The following is a 21,924-nucleotide window of genomic DNA, read 5'->3' as shown; positions in this document are numbered from 1 at the left end:
GAGAAACTTAAATTATTTGATAACAACTTATAAAATCTTCATAAAATTTTTGGAATTTTTAAAATACTCTAAACCAATAATTTAAATTCACAAAGTGAGTTTATAAGCAAACAACTAAAAATCCTAGTTTTTTATAAAATTTAAAATAAAATAGAATAAAATATATATGAAATTTTTTATTAACAAATAGATACATTCAAGGATAACATAAATCTTATAAATAAAAATTCAAATATAATATATATTTTCTTTTATTTATTTTACAAACTAATATATTATTATCATAGAACAAATAATGTATAATTCTAAGTAACACATGCTTTACTCTACAATAGAATAATTGAATTACAATTCTTAAAAAAAAAAAAAAACTCTGATCCTCCAATCATAAATCAAATATGTACCCAAATAATAAAAAATATTGAGATTTATTTTAGTCAACACTGCTTAACTATTCCAAGCCCTCTTTCACTAATATTTTTTTCTTTTCAAGCCAATAATCATAGTCTCTCCTTTTGCTTTTTAAGAAATGCTTAAGTTGGTTCACAGATTTTTTTTCTTTTTTCCAAGTAAGTTCAAAAGGGTCACACTTAATCTCCAAGTAATGAGTAATATTGGCAAATCAATCTTCAATTCAATGAGAATTATTAGTTGGTTGATTCCCATTCTTATCCCTAATTAATGAGAATATCTTACAAAATTCAAATCTATCTTATCCTAATCCTATCCAAAAAACAAAAATTATCCTATTATTATTAGAAATTCCGGATATTACATTGATAACTTTTAACACGGTCCATTAATTCGACATAACCAAAAAAAAATTAGGATTAAGTTTTTTAATATAAAATTTATTTTAGATCAATTTAATATGATTCAAAATTAAATTAAATAGTATTAAAGTTAACATAAAAGTAATCTGAATTGACTTAAATGTTTAAAAAAATATTACTTTAGTAAAATTTGTTATGAATAAATTTTAAGAATGTTGAAGGAGGTGAATAAAATTATTTAAAATTTAAAACAAATAAAATCTTTTAAACAAAGTATTTAATTAAAAAACAATCACACAAGTAATTTCAACAATATACTCAAACACAAATAATAAACATAAATACAGAGTAAAGGATGAAAAAGCTCAAGATTTATAATGGTTCAAAAATTTCTCTTTTAATATTCTTACGTCTATTTCTTCAAGTAATGAATTTGAAATTTTACTCATAAATAATCTATTTTTTATAATAGTTATATGAGATTTCACTCAATTATATTAATTGATTCAGGATTGTGTCTAATACAGTAGTTTATCTAAAACTTTGTTCAACTAAGTTTAAATATAGAAAATATTGAACAATAATATCTCATAAAAGCTGATATAAAAAATTAAACACAAGTATTTCTCTCTCTCAAGAGTGTAAATAATGGGCTTAACATAACTGTTAGATAAAAGATATGTATCGGTTGAACTCTGAAAGGAACGTTTTGTTCTTGAAAAACGTGGATGGAATTAATATTAAAATATTAAATCAGCTTAAAAAATTTTAATATAAAATAACCAAGTTTTGCACAATATTCTATGGATGGGAAAAGGTGGAATTAATTATTGGACACTGAAATTAAGTTTGAATAGAAAATTGAAAGCAACCGGATTCCATTAACATGCCTTACCTGGTTGCCAACAAGCCGCACATGTTTGCGTCAGTCTCAGTCATGTATATACACGAATCAGAAGGAATAATAATAAAACATTTTATGGAAAAATTAAATTCAGGATGAGGAAAGCAGTAGTAGATAGAGAATAACAAATAGTACAGTGCCACCGCTATATTCAGTTGGCGCCAAACTTAAAGGATTGGTTGGATGTATAGGTAAAGTTTATCCACTCCTTCCAATACTCTGTGCTTCACTCACCACCCCACCCGCCATCTCTGTCGGTTCCTCCTCATAATTTACTTTCCTTCTTTCTTTCATACCTGTTCTAATTTCTATCATTTTATTTACATGTAACTCTACTCTTTCTTCTTCTTCTTCTTTGGAAACTGCTTCAAGCCCAACTAAAAGCTTGCTTTTAACATTCCTACTATAAGGTAATTCGTTTTTTTCCTCTGTTGGTTGGCACATAGTGAAGGATATGAACCACAGATCATGCTTGCAAGTCTAATTCTTGATAGAAATTTGGAATTTACTTAAGCCCACTTAAGTTTGGATGCATCTAATTGAGATCATTTTGGCATCTTTGAATCTTGTCTTTTAAGAAATTAGTAGTATTCAAGCACATCTAAAGTCTATGGAAGTTGGAGAAACAAAATGTTCATCTGGCTATGGCAAGCCTCCGTGGATATTTAAAGGCAGGCAAGTGTAGTTTTCTACGTTTTCCTCCACGACTTCAGTTATTCACCATCACATTTATAATAAGCTGGTCATTTTGTTAAAATTATTTATTTTTTCTTTTATTTCAGTGCACTATACCAGCTTCATCTTGTGAAAGCAGAAACTGCTCGACCATTCATCCCAAAGGAGTTGAGATTAGTTGAAGCATTTGGGTACTCAATACTTTACTTCAAAGTTGTGGGATTGATTAGTGAGGTTTAACAGTTTCATGTTTGTTACACAAACCTGAGTTTATGTACTGCAGATACACTCTTGGTGGCTTTTTCCTCGCTAGCTATGAGGACAGTCCAGCTGGGGCATTTGATGAGGTCCTACACTTTCATCTCAGCCACTCATTAGCATTATAGAAAAAAGCATGGTATACGTGCTTCAAGTTAATTCATTCAGTCACAATCGTTCTTAACTTTTTATCCTTGTGCGTGTTTCTTGTTCACCAGCTTGTGGTGATTGCAGGAATCGTGTGGAATCCCCCAACATCTTGCGCGTATGATCTTTATCCTCTCTTTCTATTTAGCCCTAAAACTTATGACACTTGGTTCAACATGTTTTGAGATAAATGCACCATTAATTTTCTAAAATAGTACACAGAGCTTTCAATGTTAACAAGTCAGGTTCATGAGGTTATTCATGAACCTGAAAACCCTCATGAACTGTAATACAGCTCCTCTGGTTAACAGTTCCTAATCTTGAATGTCTCATGTGTTTATTATATTATTTGTCAAGTTGCTGTTGTCTGAGTGAGTGGGTTAGTCAAATCAGATTTATGCATGGAAAAAAACATAGAATCCAATTTTTTTATGAACCACCAGATTCATTTGCTTTTCTTATCAGCGGGCCTAGCTGCCAGAGCTTTAGTAGTAGAGAAAATCTTTGTTGCAATGAAGCATGTGTATGGAACCAATTAGATATTGTCTGTAATGATGTGGGGCTTTACAATTGGCTGATGGGAAGCACTTTTCAGAGTAATATAAGTTACATCTTTTTTCTAGTTTAATTTGTAAACTATGACTAGGAGGTCAATGGGCTGTGCAGCTAAACCTTAAACATTTCTCATTCCTCTAAATAAATGATTGTCAGACTCATTTCTTTTGCAACAGATGGGCTGCTAGGGTGCTTGTGAACAGTGATGAAGCTTGTGATCATGGACGAAAGGTGGGAGGTCGCCAATGCTTTTGAAGTTAATTTGCAGTACTATCTTATTTATTATCTTTATATATTTTGCCTTCTCTTGCAGTACGTAGGGCTTCCAAGTCAGGTTGCAAGGTTTACTAAGGTAAAGCTTTGATCTACATCTTCCTTATTATGGCTCTTCAATTTTAAAATTAATTGGCATGGCTAAGGAAAGTAAGATTACTTCAACCAAGGGCAGTTCTAACGTTCTGTTTTAATGCTTGGAATAGCGAATCAATGCAGTTCAAGGGCAACCAAAGTGTAAATTCAGGAACTTTCTGAACATTGGTTTGGGTACAACTAAGACATACTTTCCAAAGGATTTCATGGATTTACAAGTGAGCGAAATCAAGGGTGGTGCTGCTGAAGATTTTTGTAACATTAAATTTTCAGCTACAGGTAATCTTGAATTTTACTGAATATGTTGAAGAACTGTATTCTCTGCATTTATCTTTATTTTTGTATGAAGTTTCATCCTTCTTATTATTGATGGCACTGTATATTTTTCTGCTTTCGAGCTTGGTGATAGGGCCTGCACCGAAATTCAACAAGAGGGCAGGGCTTGCAATCAAAATGTCACTGCCAAGTTTTAGGTAAAATTTTGCCCGATTTGTTGGTTATAGGACAAAGAGTTGCACTTTGTAACAGTGGTAAAATTCTATGCTTTCAACTGCAGTGGCCATTCGGAGTATATTCCAAACATTTTAAAGTATTCTTGCCATATTGATTGCAGGTATTTATGTTACAAAACCCTTCTTATTATAAAGGAAATTTCAGTTTTTCCCACTAGTTCATGTGAATGTTTAACTTTATTGTGACAGACCTTTTGAGTTCTAATTTTTATGTTCTTCTAAAGAGAAACCCCAATTGGGAAAAAAAAAAAAGATTTCTGTAATTTTAATCTGGGTTGACTTCAGTGAATGAAATGATTTCTGAAACAATACAGGGTGAGAATGGTGGAGCCAGTAAAAGTTTCAGGGCCATCTTTTCCACCTAAAGAGGACACTGGTAAAAGCTTGCACCTCCATGCTCACCTAACAGCAAACTCTGCCACTGAAGAACTGGTAGATAATGAACATAAGTTGAGCATATCTGTGATGTTATCAAGGCCAATAATAGCTTTAGAATTCAATTGTTTGAAAATGCGAGTTGAAGCTCCTATTGTTGTCGCCAATTGCTCAAAAAGTTCTTTAAAAGTTTCTTCTTGATCATTCTTGTACTGCCTAATTCTTGATGTTGTTTATAAAATTCCCTGAAGTTGACATTTGTGGGCTGACCAGTTATTTGGATAAGTTATGCTATGATAAAACATTAGAAGTTAACAAAGAGCACATTTTTCCTTTCTCTGAAATTTTTACAAAATTTTTCTACATCCATAGCATGAACAATTACAGACCTGGTAAACAAGGAACAAACAAATGCAATTTCTCTCAGAAGATTAACAGTTGCCTTTTTAGCAATCGAACTTCCTTACAATCCCAATTTGTATTCCCACCTGATAAGCAAATCAGAATGCTTCTGGTAGAGGCTGGCCATCTAAAAATGCCTTAAAAAGCACAAGTGATCGCTCAGGTTGAGAGAACGGAGCTTCATGGGATGCTCCTCTAATGGTGGCAAATGATAGGATATTACCATAAACTTGGGTCCATCCACCAACCTGGCGATGGGGACAAGGAAAAAAAAAACAAGTCTGTCATATTAATCACACTTCTCTGATAAAACTACCATCATCTTCTTGAATTTTTAGTATATATGATTTACCTGCTGCCCCTCAAACCAAACCCTGTAAGGTACAGTGGTGCTGAGATTCAATTGTTTTGCCAGACCGTTTACTAATTTTCGACTTCCAGTCAGTGGGATGACAGAATCTTGGTCTCCGCTGCAATTTAACACATCAATCTGTATCATTTCTACAACACTTGATATAATTTTAGAGTAAACTTCAAGGCTAGGAATATGTACCTGTACACCAAAACTGGGATTCCAGCCTCGATAAGTTGTCTAACAATTGTGATTGTTGGTATCTCCAGGTCAAGTAGCTCATAGTCCAGGATGCTGTAATGGTATGGTGGAGAGACAATAATTAGACATAACAGCTAAAACAATGAACTGCAAAAGAATTGTAGAAACTGATTTCAGCAGTGGAGAATTACTTGCTGCAAACGTCCCAACGACGGACTCCTACAAGGCGTGCATGTAGAGCCAGCTGCACATCTTTCCTGTTAAGATAATTAACAGTTTCATCTTCCACACATACATCTATTCTTTCACCCATTTGCTGTGGAGCAAAACGATTGCAGAGAAACTTGTTAAGAAATTTGGATGTGGTTCAGTTAAAAGGTGAAACGCAATTCATAAATGATAGATCAGTATACAAATAATAAATGGTACCTTGGGAGTTAGGACTTTGGATTGTGAGAGCACAGATGATATACAAACATCAAGAGTGACATCATACTTGTCAACAAATCTACTGGTTTCTCTACTCACTTGGCTCATTACCCTTGAACAAATGGGGGAGACAGTGCCTCTGTAATATTCACTTACATATCGCGAATAGTTGCAGAAAGATGTGAACATTGTGTACGTGGAATCAGATATCAGTCCATGAGACCAAAAATATTCAGCCCGCGAATTGAAATCTGTGGCAAACTCCAAAACTGGATTCCCCAGCTGCAATTAAGCGGAGGTGTGGAGGTTCAGAAGGTATTTTAGATCAAAGAGAAGAAATCAAGAAGTTAGAATTTAGAGAAATTACTAGTAAAGATGAAAGATTCAAAATCTTTTTATTTGAATACTCACAGCAATTCCTTTCAAATTGAACAACTTCTCCTTCTTGTTGAACTCAAGCATAAGTTGAGCCAGTTGAGGTATATAATGGCCTAGTTATAGATAGAAAATTTAAATAAATCTCAGTCTCAAAATCAATGTTTAGATTGAAAAAAGAAAAGATTACTTCTGGAAGAAAAGAAAAAATTACCAGCATAGCTCTCTCCTGTGATGAACAAACTTCTGTTTCTGTATTGAGGAAATTTTACAAACCAGTTTTGCAAGAACATCATATTGTCCCTTGCTTTAATCACAAAGACAAAAACAATGTTTCAGAGAGTTGAATGAGGCCTGTAAAGGTCAACTTATTGTCAAATCAGAAAGAAAACACCAAAACAAGCACAGGAAGCATAGAACATTGTATAACAGTAAAGTAATCATCATTCTAGGGCCAAGAACATGATGAAATATTACAGCCTGCAATTTTTTTTTTTAATATTCAAAAGGATTGACAAAAGAAAAAAAAAAAAGGCAATCCTGAAATTAAGAGAAGTCCATTGATGGAAAAGAAAAAGTTGACCTGAACATCCAGCATTAAATTTAGTTTCTTTTCCGAAAAAACTCCCAGAAGAAAAATTTTGCAAGGAAAAAGAAATGAACTTATGAGCATTGAAAAGGTGACAAATACCAGTAATCTTGTCATTAACGCCTTCATACGAGGAAGTGTCTGTTGAATAAGAGAACCCAACTCCAATTGGAGTCTCCAAATATAACATATTAGCTTCTGCAGAACAATGAGCATGTTAAAGATCAGCACTTTAGCTTCTTTGTAAGCAACACAGTAACAAAAAGGAAAAATAAGAATTTTAACTCTTCTGAATGTTTGATTGTAAGTGTAAATTATATTACCTCTATTCCAACTATATTCATTCCCGACCAACACCTCCCCACTGGGTCTAAATGGCCCATTTTCAGAAAAAGCCCCAACTCCCAGAGAAGAGCAACCAGGACCTGCAAAAAAGGCTCAAGAGCAAGCAATGAAAGGAAAGGAAAATAAAAACAGCAAAATTAGTGTTATTTTTGTGTTGTATTTATGATGAAGTGAGAATTTTTTACCTCCATTAAGCCAGATAACAAGTGGCTTGGAAGCAGGGTCCATTTCGGCTTCAGCAAAGTAGTAAAACAGAGCTCTCTGTTTCTTCTCATCAACGGTCACATAACCAGAATATTGTTGAAAGCCGACTGGGGATTGGCCCGGCAACCAAGTGATTCTGTCAAAATGAACAGAAGGACTGCACTCCACTCGTATGCAAAAGCATATCTGGAGCAAAATTGCAGCCAATGCTACGATTTTCCGGTGTAGAGAAGACATGGCTTTTTACAGTAGAGAATAAAGAGGCTAGAAGGACAAAGAATGTGCCTTCAAGGAGAACAAGAGAAAAAAAAAAGAGCTTAGTTGAAGTCTCGCAGGGAGGGGACTATATAATAATAAAGCAACGTGATTTTGTTACTTTAATTATAACATTTCTAACTTTTGATTCTTTAAGGGAAAGACTTTTATTATTATTCACACTTGAGTTGGAGCTGAAATACATGTGAAATTAATATCTCAGAACTCAGATTATGATTTTTTTTTTCCCTGTTTTTTTCTCAGAGTGTCAGATAATACTGAACTGGGTCAGTCACCAAATGGTGGGTGACCGTGGCTTGAGGATGAAAAGAGAGAATGTGCTTTTGATTCAGAATTTGCTCACGGAAGTTACAGAACTTCTGTGCTTTTGATTTTTGTGATATACTCTGATGGAAATAAGCCAAATTATACTCATTACCATTCCATTTTCCATCAAAATTGGTACTATCCAATGTGTTGTTTACCGCTCTGTTCTCCTCGGAAAGGTGCTTTACAGATAAAAAAAAAAACCTACTTGCTTTACAAAAATTAGAAGAAAGGTATTTTAAATAGTTATTTTTTAAATTTTACATTGGGAACTCAACTACCGCAATTATTATATCTCTCAGTAAAATTTTCAAAACTAAATTGTTTCCGTTTTCAAAAAAGGTGTTGGGAAAAAGAATGGTTAATGACGAACCATGCTTTTCTGTTTTCCCATAAAGGACAAGCTTCTGAGTTGATTACTAACCCCGAATTGCCCAAATCATATATATCTTTGTTTTCCCATGTCTTCTATGGAATTTTTGGCTCTTCTGTAGACATAGAAGTGACTCAAGGAAGATTATCAGATATTTCCATAATATTAATTTTATTTTTGGTGAGCCCACTTGGCTTAATTGGAAGAAACTAAGTTGAATACAGTAAATGAAGATGAAAATTGAATCTTTGTATTGGCGTGGTCTTGCAGATTTACAGTATTTTAGTGAAAGAGAAAGAAGTATTTGATGCAGGTTTGTGGTATATAGTTTCACTTAAATAGAATCTTTAGCTTTGTTTGACTTGTCCGAGTTTCCATTTTGTCAGATTTCTGCTACAGTAATAAAACTGTATAGACTGTTTCTTCGTACTCAAGTCATCACCTTCACGAGTAAGCAAAAGTCTCTATAACTTTCACTCTCAAATGGGGCCTATTAACCAAGAAAACTGGGCATTGTTTCCCAGTTGAAAGCAGCAGATGGCAGATGGCAGAAGGCATTTTCATAAAAGTTACTCCTTTTTATCTCCCCTCTGGTTAATTAAATTATAATATAATTGTTGTTCTTCACCTGAACAATAATAGAGATTTTGCATTACCTATTAATGGGCATCAATGTATGGGGATATGCATTAAATAAAAAAGATGACTGACTGGCGTTATGCATGTTTAGATTCTTAAACAGAAAATATAAAAAAGAAGATCTGAAATGGTGGATTCCAGATATATACAAGCATGTGAATCTTTCTGATATTGATAACAATGGAATATGCAGGTCCTGACTCATTTTTAAATCCAAGACTTTTTATTTCAATTCTTTTATATATTTCTCCTCTCAACATCAAGAAATCAAGATTGTGTGTACTTATTAGAGAATATCTTTTTTCTCTCTATATTAAGACAGTTGATAGACCAATTGGTTCAGACAATATTTGGTGAGCGTTCGGATTCAAATGGCATTAAACTTCTAATTAATGTATATTATCAGTGCCTATCAAGCACCCCATATGGCTGCGAGATTGGCTTTTCTTTTTTGTTTCTTTTCATAGGCTGCCATTAGCGACAAAATTTAATAGTTATTCTATGTTTTTAATTGTTTCTTCACAGCTAGGTTAACTCTCATTTTTCTTTAACTTCCAAACGTAAGGAAAGGAAAAAAAAAAAAAGAAAACTTAGGCAGTCCCACAAAATTTATGTATTACAAATTAAGAGCAAGGGCAAGTACAATTTAAATGTTTATAACTTTTGGAGGAAAAAAGAAGAAGAGAAAAATAAGAAATGGGCATTTCATATTTGAATTAATATGATGGTAGGGCTAGTTGGAGAATATGTGATTGGAAAATGTGCAATGAGAAAGCAGATGAAGCCCATGTAATATATAAGAGGTAGCTTTTTAAGAGGCTTGAAATGGAAGCTAATTTAAAGTTCCATCTTTTGTTTTTTCCTCCAAGTCCAACCTGTATTATAATTTATATGATTATATTTAAAATTACAGGGGGAAAAAGCTACGCAACTTTTCAATAGGTAATAGACTTTTTATACCCATTTTCATCCATTAGATTTTTTTTTTTCTGCTGAATACATTTTCAGCTATCAGATTTAGTGGTAGAAGTTACAACTTCTCAACTCACAGATACCCTATTCAGATTGAATGCCTAGACGAAGTGAACTAGAAGATAAACTGCATCTGGAACTGGGTTTTTCTCGGTATGAAAAATTTTGAAGATTTTAAACTTGAAAAACGGGACCAGTTATTTAGCATGGAGATAGGATTAGGTGGGTTTCTTTTGTCTGACATTGGGGTCAAGGGGAAATGATTCCCACTTGAGCATGTTTTTAGAATATATTTTCATCATGAAGAAGACTATGGCATGGAACTGTTATTATTATTATTATTTTTTTACCCGCAGACAAAAGGCAGAAGCTATATATGTATATCATTTCTCATCTTTGAAACCCTTCAATCTCCACTGTTTGGCTTTCCGGCGGTGGCCCATCTCAACTAACTTTCACAAATGCAAGAACAAAGAAGAAGAAGATCAAGAGAAGATATAGATCAAGTATATATCTATCAACAGGAAGTTGCACTTAAAAACATAATTGATTGTCATCATTACAGTGTCATAATAACAAGGAAAAAAAATAATCAAAAGGAGGCAATATCCTTATACCCAACTAGGGTTTATTCATGTATTCAAATGGTGGATAATAAAAGAAAATGTAGTGGGGAAGAGTGACTGGAAAATTTCAATAAGTAAAGAAAGGTGTATGTTGGGGTTAATATTTTAATGAATATTGAAGGTCCAAGTGAGTAAAAGAAACTGAAGAAAATGTAAGATAATTAAGAGCGATTAGGTCAAAATGGCCTTCAGAATTTTAGTGTCTTTCTTTAAAGGTGACTATTGATATTATAATTGAACAGGGCACATGTTCATCAGCCATCTGCATATCTTCAAATTACTTTGACATTATTTTGTCTTTAATTTATTTGAAGCTAAGAGAGAAAGAGCTCTACGCGTGCTAAGTGCCATTGACAGTGTGAAAGAGACTTGTTATAGAAATAGAGAGACCTCTTACAAAAGCTTTATCTACAGATTCCAGTCTTTTAACGCCCAATTTACAACCTTCCATTTCACAAATGACAAAACCCTCTTCCAGGACTTAATCTATTTGTCCCCTTAATAGCTAAAACCACTTGGACCACCCCTTTTTTCAGTTGAATAAACTTTCCCAGCCTAAAACTTTAAAAACAATATTTTTCCACTTTCTGTCATGTTTAAATTTAATTAAATTTTAGGATAAATATGGAAAAGACAAATATACCCTTTATAATTGACTTTTAAAGTTTAAATATTAATACTATAAGTTTAAATATTTCTATAAATGAAGATGTTGTTTTACCCATCCTACCTCAACAACTCTTCCCTCAATTTCAACAATTACTGCCTCCTCTCCGTCCTTCAAAACCATAAAACCATATCTCCCTTCAAGTAATCTCTTCATAATTTTTTTTTTTTTTTAAATCAGAAATTCCATCCGAATCATATTGTCTTTTAAAGGCCGAAACAAATAAAATCTTAGATTCAATAAACAACCTCACAATTATTAAATTAGATAAGTTAAAATTTTAATTTTTAATATCAATAAAACTATAGTGGATTCACATAATTTTAACACTTATATATGTCATCAGATAATTGAATAATTTCGAATTAAAAATAAAATAACATTCAATCATATTATGATACATCTAAATATATACATAATTATATACCTAAAATAAATATACATAATATTATTATTACTTTCTTCTACTTACATCCAATCTCCCTGTTAATTACCACAATTGCAAAGCCGTATTGTTTTCTTCTTCTTCCATTTACTCTCCCAGTAAACTTCTGTAAAATTAAAAATTGCATTTGTGAGCAAAAGGTGAAACGTTGCATAATGGGCTCCACTTAACAAGCATAATAATGCCATTTCACTGAAGAATTTCAATTTCACCCATCTCCATCTCCATCTCAGGAGGCAATAACTTATCTAAAACGTTGCATATGTTTTTGGGTTGGTTCAGTTAATAATGAAAGCAGGAATTTTCTGAGTTCCCCCGTCGACTTTTAAGACCATCTGCTTCATTTCATAGTTTCTCCATTAAAATCATTTGGGTATCCCCAGCTTCAGTAGATATCGACATGATGGTCACTGTGATTAGCATTCTTGTTTTTCAGTCATAGATGATCCTTTTGACAACCCGATTATTGACCATTTCCTCATGGTCAGCCATGCCTGTGCCACATCAGTACAAGTTTATACAAGCTGATACTATTTCCATACGTAAGATGAGTCTATTTAAATAGTATTCTTTACTTTCTTACAAAATCCATTTTTAACCTTCTGGTAGTCTTCTTTATATGCTTTAACTGTATCAGTTAATTTCAAAATCCTCTTCGGCTTACTGGCCATTTAAGGGAAAAGGCAATAGCTAGCTATAATGGGTTGTTTATGGGACTCAAAAACAAGTGCTCACAGGATCTCTCTAGTCTCACCCGGAGCTACCAAGTATGACCTGACTGTTCCTTTTCCAACTTGAGTGTCTATTGAATCAATCTTTATTATGTATTATAATTTTACCAGAAGTGGGTTAGGGTAAAGGTTTGTTTATGTTTTGACGGCAAAATCATGCTCATTTGTCCTACGATAAAACAAGGCTGCCACAGAGGATGTAGATGAGGATTGGCATCACCAATTCAGAGATGGTAAGCAGGGTGAAAATCATTTGCAGACTGCAGCCTCACCATCAAAGAAGATGCCAAAGTCCCATCTTCAGGTCTCTCATCTACATCAATTTCAAGAAGAGAAGGACCTGGGAGTCCAAACTGGCGCCTACTACAAAGAAAAAAAATATACCTGCAACAAAGAAAATTAGATTGGTGTATGGGTACACAAATGTGATGGAATCAACGAGACTACAAAAGTGAAAAGGGATTGGAATTTCATTTTTCAATAAGCAAATATGTACCTTTCTACAACTATCAAATTCATTTTGTGATGTGACCAGACTCTAACAGAATCATCTACAATCACAGCACCAGATTCCAAATTCAAGATCTTTACTCTTAGGAGGCCCCCCATTATCACTGTCAAAGGGATCTCCATCATACCAATGACATCTATATTATGATCCAAGTTATGTATTATGATCTCTAATGACATCTATATTTCCTTTCTTTCAATATCTTTAAATTATATGTTTATCTTCTATTTGAACGACATGCTGGATCCTTTGGTTGTTCAAGTGGGCAATTAAATAATTAGGGCAATTCATTAATAACCGATGTAAAATCTTAAGTATGTAATCAATTATTTGATTTTGATAAATATTGTTAAGTCGCTTTTGATGAGACACTCAAAACAACTAAATCGAGCTTATGCGTTTACCCTTGATTAGGTAAGTTTCTCACATTTTAACCATTTGTTCTTTTAAATCTGGAAAGCTTGTAAGGAGAGAGATTTTATTGAGCTTGTAATATTTTTCTGAGCTGATGTAATTGGCCAAGAAACATCCAGTGGCCTTAGCAATGGAACTGACTTTGGGTGAGCAGGAATAATTTCCAAGCATCTGGCCTTTCCAAATCTCCTCACATTGCGGCCAACTATTTCCTGAAGTTACCTGTGGTATGGGGCACTTGATACAAGCGGCCATGCCTAATCTGGATGCTTTATGTGTAAACCAAAGCACTAATTTGCCATTGATGACTGTCATTCGAAACAAACTTGGCATATTCAGAATCACAAAAGAATGTTTAAGCTAACACAAATCCATCATTTCTGTTCTAACCAAAATGGGAGTTATGGATTTCAACAATTACAGAAGAAAGCAAAATGAACTAACAGCAGTTCACTACGTGTACCCTCTTGTCAGTTGGATCTTATGTCTTTCTTTCTTTAAGCTGCCTTCTTTTCCACAAGCTTCTGTATCAAATCAGCTGCCTCTTGGACAGTTGTGATGTTTTGGGAACTTTCCTCCTCTACACTAATGTCAAATTCTTCCTCCAAACTCATTACTATTTCCACCTGCATTTACATTAATATTATCAATCGTACAGCACTTTTAAATTAGATCATCAAATTTAGCAAAACATCAAGAAAAATATTTCGTTTCGATGTACCGTGTCCAGGGAATCAGCACCGAGGTCCACGAACTTGGATTCTGGGGTGAGCTGTGTCTCACTAGGCAATGCAAGCTGTTTCTTCACTATATCACAGACTTTCTGCACCGTCTCGGGCTTGGCCTGCCACATATATTTACAAGCATTGTCAGCACAAATTGACATGCATCTCTACTTCTGTAAATAGTTTTTTGGTGGTTTATTGCATTTGTTAAGATTACTGAAATTGAATTGGAAAGTGATTTTACAGCGCAGGAGACACGGAAGCTATTTGTCTTCAAAGAAGGGAAGCTGTTCTTTCTCCATCCTACTGTAACCATCTTCAGATTTGAAGTCCTTTCGGTTATCTGCATAAAATTATTTTAACATTTAGCATCCTACGAAAACCCGCATTTGCAGCTGCTACTTTGAAAGCTTTTGAACTTCATTTACATGACGCAAACAATTAAAAAAAACGGAACTTTTTAAGTTTGTATTAGTCATTTACAGAGGCATTTGGAACATATAAGAAGCATCATCTTAAAATTACTGCTACTTCGATTCAATTATTCTAAAAGTATAGAAGAACCACATTCTGGTAGACCTCTCATAGTACATAACAAATTAATTAACCAGCAGGCTTAAAATTCCAACAATGGAACAAAAATAAGAAGCCAACTAGCTGAAGCAGAATGAAGAACGTAACCCAGTAGCAAGAGAGCAAATTAATCATGAAAATATAAATGTAGCATGAGCAACTTACCACATTATTCCTCTGGAAGAGCTTGAGTGAAGATGCTAAGGTAACAGAAGTTGCAGAGAAAGCAGCCATTGGAACTCAAGCTCAGAGAAACATGAAAGATAAGAGCTAAACAGTAAAGTAAAAGTAATTTGTGAAGCAGAAAACACAAAATGTTAATATGAAATGATAGAACAGTTGTTGGGGTTTATCCTCTTACTGAAGTTAAGCATGTTCAAGCTTTAAGGTGATCCAAGTGGGTTGGTTTTTGGAATCTTGTAGGGAGAGGAGTGGACGATATTTGACTTGGTATAAATGAGTGGATAGACTGCCACACATTGTGCGAAATCTTTCTTAGCCTGTCTGGCTACGCTCAAGTCTCCATTACTAAAATCATGAATTTTCAACTGAGATCCCTCTTAGACTACATACATGGATTGATTCAACTAAAATCAAATTACTAAAGCAAATACACTGTCAATTAAAAATATGACATTTGAAAAAACAAAACAAACACTTTCTATTTACAAAATTAATTCTCAAAATTCTAATTTTTCGGGTGATGTGTTTGAATATGGAATGATATGAACATTCTGTTTGACTTGTTCAAGCTCTACTTGAGTAATGAGCTGAAATCTCTCCATTGTTGGTTTTGAACTCCTTTCAAGAACCCTTTAAAAGAATCATATTTCACAATTTGAACCACGGAGCTATCTTGCAAATAGAAAGAACACAAAGAAGTAATATAAACTACAAATGTTTCGGACTCAAGCAAATGCACTATGTAACTTCAAAGTCAACCAGAAAGAAAATATTCAAGCCACTTAGTCCAGTTGAAGGAAATGGGTAATGTGAGCAACTCTGAGTAATACAACTGTTCAATTATAAACTAATTGCTTAAAAATAACACTGTTAGTTGCCACAGGAATAAAATGAAGATACGACATTATAATGTTTACACAAATAATAGAAATGTGCACACATATAATTAGAGTTCGCGATGAAATATACCTAATTTGGTGCAATCCATCATGTCATGAGTTGTATCATAGAATTCAATTATTGTAACAACAAGGGAAAACTACTTCTTTCCCAATTAAGATAATTTAAGTAGAATATGAATAAATTTTAAAAATCATATTTAAATTAGGAATCTTACCATATTCCTATTTGAATGTAACCCATTCTTTAAAGTCCTATACGTATAAAATATCACTATGAGAGAGGAGGGAGGCCGTAAGGCAAGACATACATAGATACTATAATATACTTTCTTTTTAGGATACACTTTGTAAACCATTCATGGCTACAGTATGGATGTGGACTTTTCAATCACTGGGTCGAATTGTATACAAAATTTTGTATTTCGCTTATTTGTTGTCCTTATCTTACTTATCTTCAACTGGAATAAATATCATAGTCATTCTTGATTCTTATCACAAATAATATAAACTAGCTTGCACGTAACTCCTAGTTGCATATTTCAATTGGTCATGAACAAACTCATCAACGAAAATATTATAATATCTATTTTTATCATGAAGGGGGTGTTTGGTTGAAGTTTTTTAAGATTATCTTGATAATTTATCTTTTATTCTCTTGTTTGTTTTGTCAGTAATAAAATATTACAGTAATATTCTATTACCAATACTGATGTGACAGGTAATATATGTGATAATCTGATTACCACCTTCACCTTAGGTATTTAAAGATTACTAAGATAATCTTGAGTTTATTATAATTATATTATTATTTATTAATTTTTTGAGATAAAAATAAATTTATTTTTAATTAATATGACAAGTAATATAAAAAATATTTAAAAATAATTATATTCAAAGGCATTTAAGTAAAATAATTTACTAGTAATCTTTTATTACCTTTAACCAAATACAATAATTATTTATACCTATCAAATTTTATCAAACATAGTAATCATTCATATCCAGTAATCTTTTAAGTAATCTATCTTTAAGATAATCTTTTTATTTTGGTAATAAAACATTATCCAAACCAAACGCCCCGCAGTGATTTGTTTTTCGCTTGTGTAGTTAATGTCACTTAATTTAAATATAATTTTTAAGTTAAGACTAAAAAGAAAAAGAGTATTAATTTAGACTGGTAATACAAGGTTGAACAAACAATCACGTAAAATTAAAAAAATGACTTGAATGAATAAATAAATTTTATAGTTTACATTATATTCATAGTTATCAGTATTTTACGATACAATATATGAAAAAAATGATATATATGATGATGTATATTGAATTAATATTATATAATGGACTTATCATACAATACAATATATTTTACTAATACGAATTAATACATTTTTTAAAGGAAATAATAATATAGTAGAGATATATATAAAAATTTTAAAATTTTTTAGGATATTTGTGATATATTTTAAAATGATGATATGTTAATTATAATTTTTTTATTTTTTAAATAAAAAATTAAGTTTTTGATATATAATATAATATAATATAATATATGATTAGACTACTATAAGTACATTTATTGTAGTGTAACATTTTAAAAAGCTTTTATATTCTGATAAATCTTCCATTAGATGGGTAAATTTACCTGCTAAACTACCTAACAAATTAAGCTATTGTCTATTTGATGGTAATTAAAGCTTCTATAATCGGTAGACGACGTGACACAACATTAAAACATTTCTTGTCAACTGTCTGTAATCTATCTAATTTCATGATATGATCAGAAATTCTGTCTTTCCGGAAAATCCAACGCCCGGCCAAAAAGCTTATTCGCACCCAATGTTTGTTGAATTACGAAGTAGTACTAATTAAATATTAAAAATTTAAACTTGGATTATTAGAATTAGTAAAATCTGTTAATCTAATTACAAATTATTAATTTACCTTTGTTGACATTTATGTGTACATATCCATAAAAAACCAAAATTAGATGAATGAATACATTATTAAGAAAAATGGCATTTTCCCTTGTCTTAGTGTTTACTATTATTCAAAAATTTTATCTCCAATCATCCCTAAAGTTTAGAAACATCATATTTGCACCCTTATCTACCATTTTCTCCCTTCATCTCTAGTGGCTTCTCCCTTTATCTCTAATGAATTGATCTTGCCGACCAACAAAACTGATGAAGAAAGCTGATGTTGCTAGCAAAAAATCAGGCAACTGAAATATTGAGCAACCACTGACGTTCCTATGCATGAATCAGAAAAGGAGAAGGTCAAGGAACTGACCCTCTCCTTCCTATTCAACGAGGTATCGTCAACCACAAAAGGAAGGTCAATGAAGCCGTAAAAATGAGTAGGGGATCTAGATCTCTCACTCATTTTTTAGCTAGAAAAATGTGAAATAAGCACTATAAATACCACCAAGGAGGGAGAGGATGCTGAAAAGATGGTTGTCGATTAATAGAATCATCAAGAAAAGTGGTCATCGAAAAAAGAGAATGCATTTTATAGGGTGTAATATAATCTTCTAAATTTTGAGGGGGGTTGACATTATTAAAAGTATATTTCTCCCCTAAATAAGGGGAGAAATGAGATAAAATATTATTATGATTAAATGATGATTTTATCTTTAAAAGTAGCTGATTATGTTTATTTTAACAGTTTATGGATGAGAGTTTTAATTTTCAATACTTGACAAATATCAATTTAGGGTTTCAACAAACCTGTGGTGGGAATAAGTCTTTTGGCCATCAAACCCTGTTAATTATGCTCGCAAATCTGTTCTTCAAATGCAATGGAGAAATCACATCAATTCATGTTTTTTTCTTTGAACTTTCCTTTATCTCTCTCTTTCTATATTGATATTTCCCGTCAAAGATACATTATTGACTATCTCCACTTTCTACTGTGTTTATCACCATCCATCTAATTAATTTTTCTCTCACACCCAGGTTTTCATTGAAATTGAATCACTCAAATGGCATTTTTCTCTCAGGTTCAGGATCCTGCTTCTGTTCTTGGCTCAGTTCTCGTGCCAAACTCCTCGAATAACATGTCCAGCTTCAATGAGGAAGGAAATATTAATAGCTGTATTTCTGAAACAATGCTGCCTAATAATCATCATGGTTATCTCCAGGAGATTCCTTTGCATGCTCAAATTCATGAAACTACCCCTCATTCCGAAAACCGCAATATTCCTGGAGCGGATAAGCCAAGCCCAATGGACAATAAGAGGAAGAACAGAAGGGTAAATTTTGGAACTCAAATAATATTTTGATTTCAAAAACATGCTTTGATATTGAGTGAATGTGATCAGCTTATTCTGTTTGATTTCGTTTATTTTGAAGAAGGCTGATGAGAGAAGGACGAAACGTATTCCAAAGAAACAGAAGAAAGCTCCCGAAGAACCTCCAAGTGGTTATGTTCATGTGAGGGCAAGGAGGGGTGAAGCCACTGACAGTCATAGCCTGGCCGAGAGGGTAAATAAACCTGCAAACCATACAAATTAACCTCTTCTCTAAAATTCATCCTCTTCTTTATTAAATGAAAATTTTGCAGGCAAGGAGAGAGAAAATTAGAGCAAGGATGAAGCTATTGCAATCACTTGTTCCTGGATGTGACAAGGTGACAAAAATGGAGTTTTTTTTCTTCTTTACTACCAGGATCACATGATTTAATTGTCACGGAAAAGTTTTTCATTTTACTCGATTATAACAGATGATCGGGAAGGCTCTCATTCTGGATCAAATAATTAACTATGTCCGAATCCTACAGACTCAAGTGGAGGTCATTCTTGATGATCAACATATTGTGATTTCATTTCTAAACCTATTTTGGTATCCCACTGCCGCTAATGTTCTTTCTGACCTTCAGTTCCTTGCAGCAAAACTTGCTTCCGTAAATCCCGTATGCATTAATGACTTTGAAGTGGACTTTGACTCAAACGCACTTACCCAGGAGGTAATTAAGACAGTTCTTTCATCTTATCTTAAGTTATTAATTTATATTTAGTGATTAACTACTCATGAATTTAATTCCAGAAGACTTGTTGCTTGAATTTTCAATTGCCACCGAATTTCCAGGTACCTCATCAGGAGCAAACTTTCATGATTAATCACTGTCAGAACAATGGCAATCAATTTTGGGGCACAGTTGACTGGAGAAACGATCTTGTTAATTACCTTGGTTCAGACAAATGAGCCCTTATTAGAGGTAAATTAAAATAAAATAGAAAGCACTAAATTTTCCAGCTAGGTATGGTCTTGTTAATTCCAAATTTTCCTCATAGATATGATATCTTACTATATTTGAATTGGTTTCTATTTGCAGGTAAGTTTCAACAAAATTAATTAAGAGAACCTGCAGAGATCATCCTGAAAAAATGGAAATTTGAAGCTCTACTATCTCTATATTGTCCTGAAAATCCAAGCAACAAGTCTTGTGAAAATATTTAACTCTCTATATTCCAGACTTGTTACTATATTGTCCTGAAATTTGAAGGGTTTCTCCACTATCTCTATCAAAGGATTAATTTTGATTCCACTCTCTAAGTGCTAAGATTGCAGTCGTTTGTTGTAATGTAATTGTCAGATTTTTCTTGTAATGGGGAGTACGATAAATTTCTTGCTGTGTAATTTAAATTGTAACAGGATAGGATTGCTTTTTCAGAAAATTAGTTAAATTAACAATATTTTATGCACCAATTTTTTACATATTTTCAAAATACCAAACAAAAATGAAACCAATCTTTGTGTGTGTATAAAATTTCATACATTTTTGAAATTAATACACCTATATTGAGCACATAAATAGATATTAAAAAAAATAAAGTTAGATTTGATTCAAGTTTATTTGAGCTCAAATCGAATAAATCCTAAAACGAATTTAGTTTAAACAAACTTAAACTTGAGTCTGGGAATTAAATATCTTGAGTTTGAGGGATGTTTAGCTTATCAAACTTGTAAACTTAGAAAAATTCAATATAATATCATTTTGATTAATACACATCAAAATGGTATTATTTTAGTTATTTTTTTGCTCAACTACAATACTGAATCATGTTTAAAGCTTGATTTGATTTGAACTTTAGCCAAACTTGAGTTCGACTACTCTTAAGCAAATTGAGCTCAAACAACTTTGAAGGAAGCTTGAACTTATGTTCTATTTGAATATAATATTACATGATTTGTCATCATGTGATTGGATAATTTTGAATAAATGATAAAATAATACTCAATCATATAATGACACATTACATGTATATCCATTTACGTAATAAAAATATGTACATAGAACATTATTATTAAAAAATATTTTGCAAATGTGACATATATGAGAGCCATTAGAGAAACCCTAAAACATAATCAACACATATGGCTTATGTTCAATATGAAAGGATTAAAAAAAGGCCAAACGACTTATTCCTACCCAAAGATTGATGTTTTCTCAAGTTTTCAATCTTTAATTTTGAAAAACATTTTTACCCACTCGTGGGTCATCAAAATTAACCGAATCTGTTAGTTTTAAAATTTTATATCATTTTCCCTCTAAACCTTAAAAAATAATAATTTTCTCTTAGACCAAGTTTTAAAAAATCATATTCGCCCTCTAGAGTTTATACTTCAATATTCGGCTACTCCCTCTTAAGATCTCTCCTTCTTGATGGTTCCTCTTATTCTAATAGTCTCCCTCAATGCCTCTTCTCCCTTTGACGGCGTGCGACACTTTTCTTGGAAGACAAGATCGACAATCTTGTCTCCATATGAAAAGATGATTCGTCTTCCTAGATAAGCATCGCACGCCTTCGAGGGAGAAGAGTCACCAAGAGAGACTATCAAAGGAAGAGAAATCGTCGAGAGAAAGAGATTGTCGGTGATGGTGCCAAAGGGAGTGGCTAGATATTGAAGTTAAATCTTAGAGGGGAAATGTGATTTTTAAAACTTGGTCTAGGGGAAAAATTATTAACTTTAAGGTTTAAGAGGAAAAAAATAAAATTTTAATTTATTTTTAATATTAAAGATAAAATAATGATTTTACTTATGAACTAATGAATTTAACAATTTATGAATAGGTAAAAAAAATGTTTAAAGTTAAAAAATAAAAACTCAAAA

The 21,924-nt window shown here is 32.5% G+C and overlaps 4 protein-coding genes across 10 annotated transcripts; 2 read left to right on the top strand and 2 right to left on the bottom strand.

Annotated features, from left to right (window-relative positions):
* Positions 1-1,818: 1,818 nt before the first annotated feature.
* LOC123217638 (protein NEOXANTHIN-DEFICIENT 1-like) lies at positions 1,819-4,827 on the top strand. Of its 4 annotated transcripts, none has more exons than XM_044638725.1 (11): positions 1,819-2,085; positions 2,253-2,352; positions 2,460-2,543; positions 2,636-2,699; positions 2,829-2,875; positions 3,489-3,543; positions 3,626-3,664; positions 3,792-3,960; positions 4,091-4,154; positions 4,238-4,294; positions 4,508-4,827. In XM_044638725.1, the coding sequence occupies exons 2-11, from the start codon at positions 2,288-2,290 to the stop codon at positions 4,767-4,769; spliced, it is 906 nt and encodes a 301-aa protein (XP_044494660.1). In that variant the 5' UTR covers positions 1,819-2,085; positions 2,253-2,287; the 3' UTR covers positions 4,770-4,827. The 4 variants fall into 4 exon arrangements, with proteins under 4 accessions (XP_044494660.1, XP_044494663.1, XP_044494661.1 ...); XM_044638728.1 differs by having other exon boundaries at positions 1,819-2,087; positions 2,266-2,352; XM_044638726.1 differs by having other exon boundaries at positions 1,819-2,087; positions 2,256-2,352.
* Positions 4,828-4,879: 52 nt separating this feature from the next.
* Positions 4,880-7,908, bottom strand: LOC123217637 (serine carboxypeptidase-like 45). The gene is made up of 10 exons (XM_044638723.1): positions 7,447-7,908; positions 7,240-7,341; positions 7,019-7,114; positions 6,542-6,634; positions 6,364-6,443; positions 5,953-6,234; positions 5,715-5,839; positions 5,524-5,616; positions 5,323-5,440; positions 4,880-5,218 (listed from the first exon to the last, which is right to left on the bottom strand). The coding sequence occupies exons 1-10, from the start codon at positions 7,700-7,702 to the stop codon at positions 5,069-5,071; spliced, it is 1,395 nt and encodes a 464-aa protein (XP_044494658.1). The 5' UTR covers positions 7,703-7,908; the 3' UTR covers positions 4,880-5,068.
* A 5,795-nt stretch (positions 7,909-13,703) lies between these two features.
* On the bottom strand, positions 13,704-15,101 carry LOC123215545 (acyl carrier protein 1, chloroplastic-like). Its single transcript, XM_044635694.1, has 4 exons — positions 14,889-15,101; positions 14,395-14,493; positions 14,147-14,269; positions 13,704-14,051 (listed from the first exon to the last, which is right to left on the bottom strand). The coding sequence occupies exons 1-4, from the start codon at positions 14,955-14,957 to the stop codon at positions 13,923-13,925; spliced, it is 420 nt and encodes a 139-aa protein (XP_044491629.1). The 5' UTR covers positions 14,958-15,101; the 3' UTR covers positions 13,704-13,922.
* A 3,494-nt stretch (positions 15,102-18,595) lies between these two features.
* Positions 18,596-20,504, top strand: LOC123215544 (transcription factor bHLH137-like). 4 transcript variants are annotated; one of them, XM_044635691.1, is made up of 7 exons: positions 18,596-19,061; positions 19,165-19,293; positions 19,373-19,438; positions 19,532-19,600; positions 19,688-19,774; positions 19,855-20,026; positions 20,144-20,504. In XM_044635691.1, exons 1-6 carry the CDS (start codon positions 18,792-18,794, stop codon positions 20,011-20,013), a joined length of 780 nt encoding a protein of 259 aa, XP_044491626.1. In that variant the 5' UTR covers positions 18,596-18,791; the 3' UTR covers positions 20,014-20,026; positions 20,144-20,504. The 4 variants fall into 4 exon arrangements, with proteins under 4 accessions (XP_044491626.1, XP_044491627.1, XP_044491625.1 ...); XM_044635692.1 differs by having other exon boundaries at positions 18,601-19,061; positions 19,162-19,293; positions 19,858-20,026; XM_044635690.1 differs by having other exon boundaries at positions 18,601-19,061; positions 19,162-19,293.
* The last annotated feature ends 1,420 nt before the right edge of the window (positions 20,505-21,924 follow it).

This window comes from Mangifera indica, chromosome 5 (assembly GCF_011075055.1).
Source record: "Mangifera indica cultivar Alphonso chromosome 5, CATAS_Mindica_2.1, whole genome shotgun sequence".
Lineage (NCBI taxonomy): Eukaryota > Viridiplantae > Streptophyta > Magnoliopsida > Sapindales > Anacardiaceae > Mangifera > Mangifera indica.
This window is presented reverse-complemented; position numbering and strand designations above follow the sequence as displayed.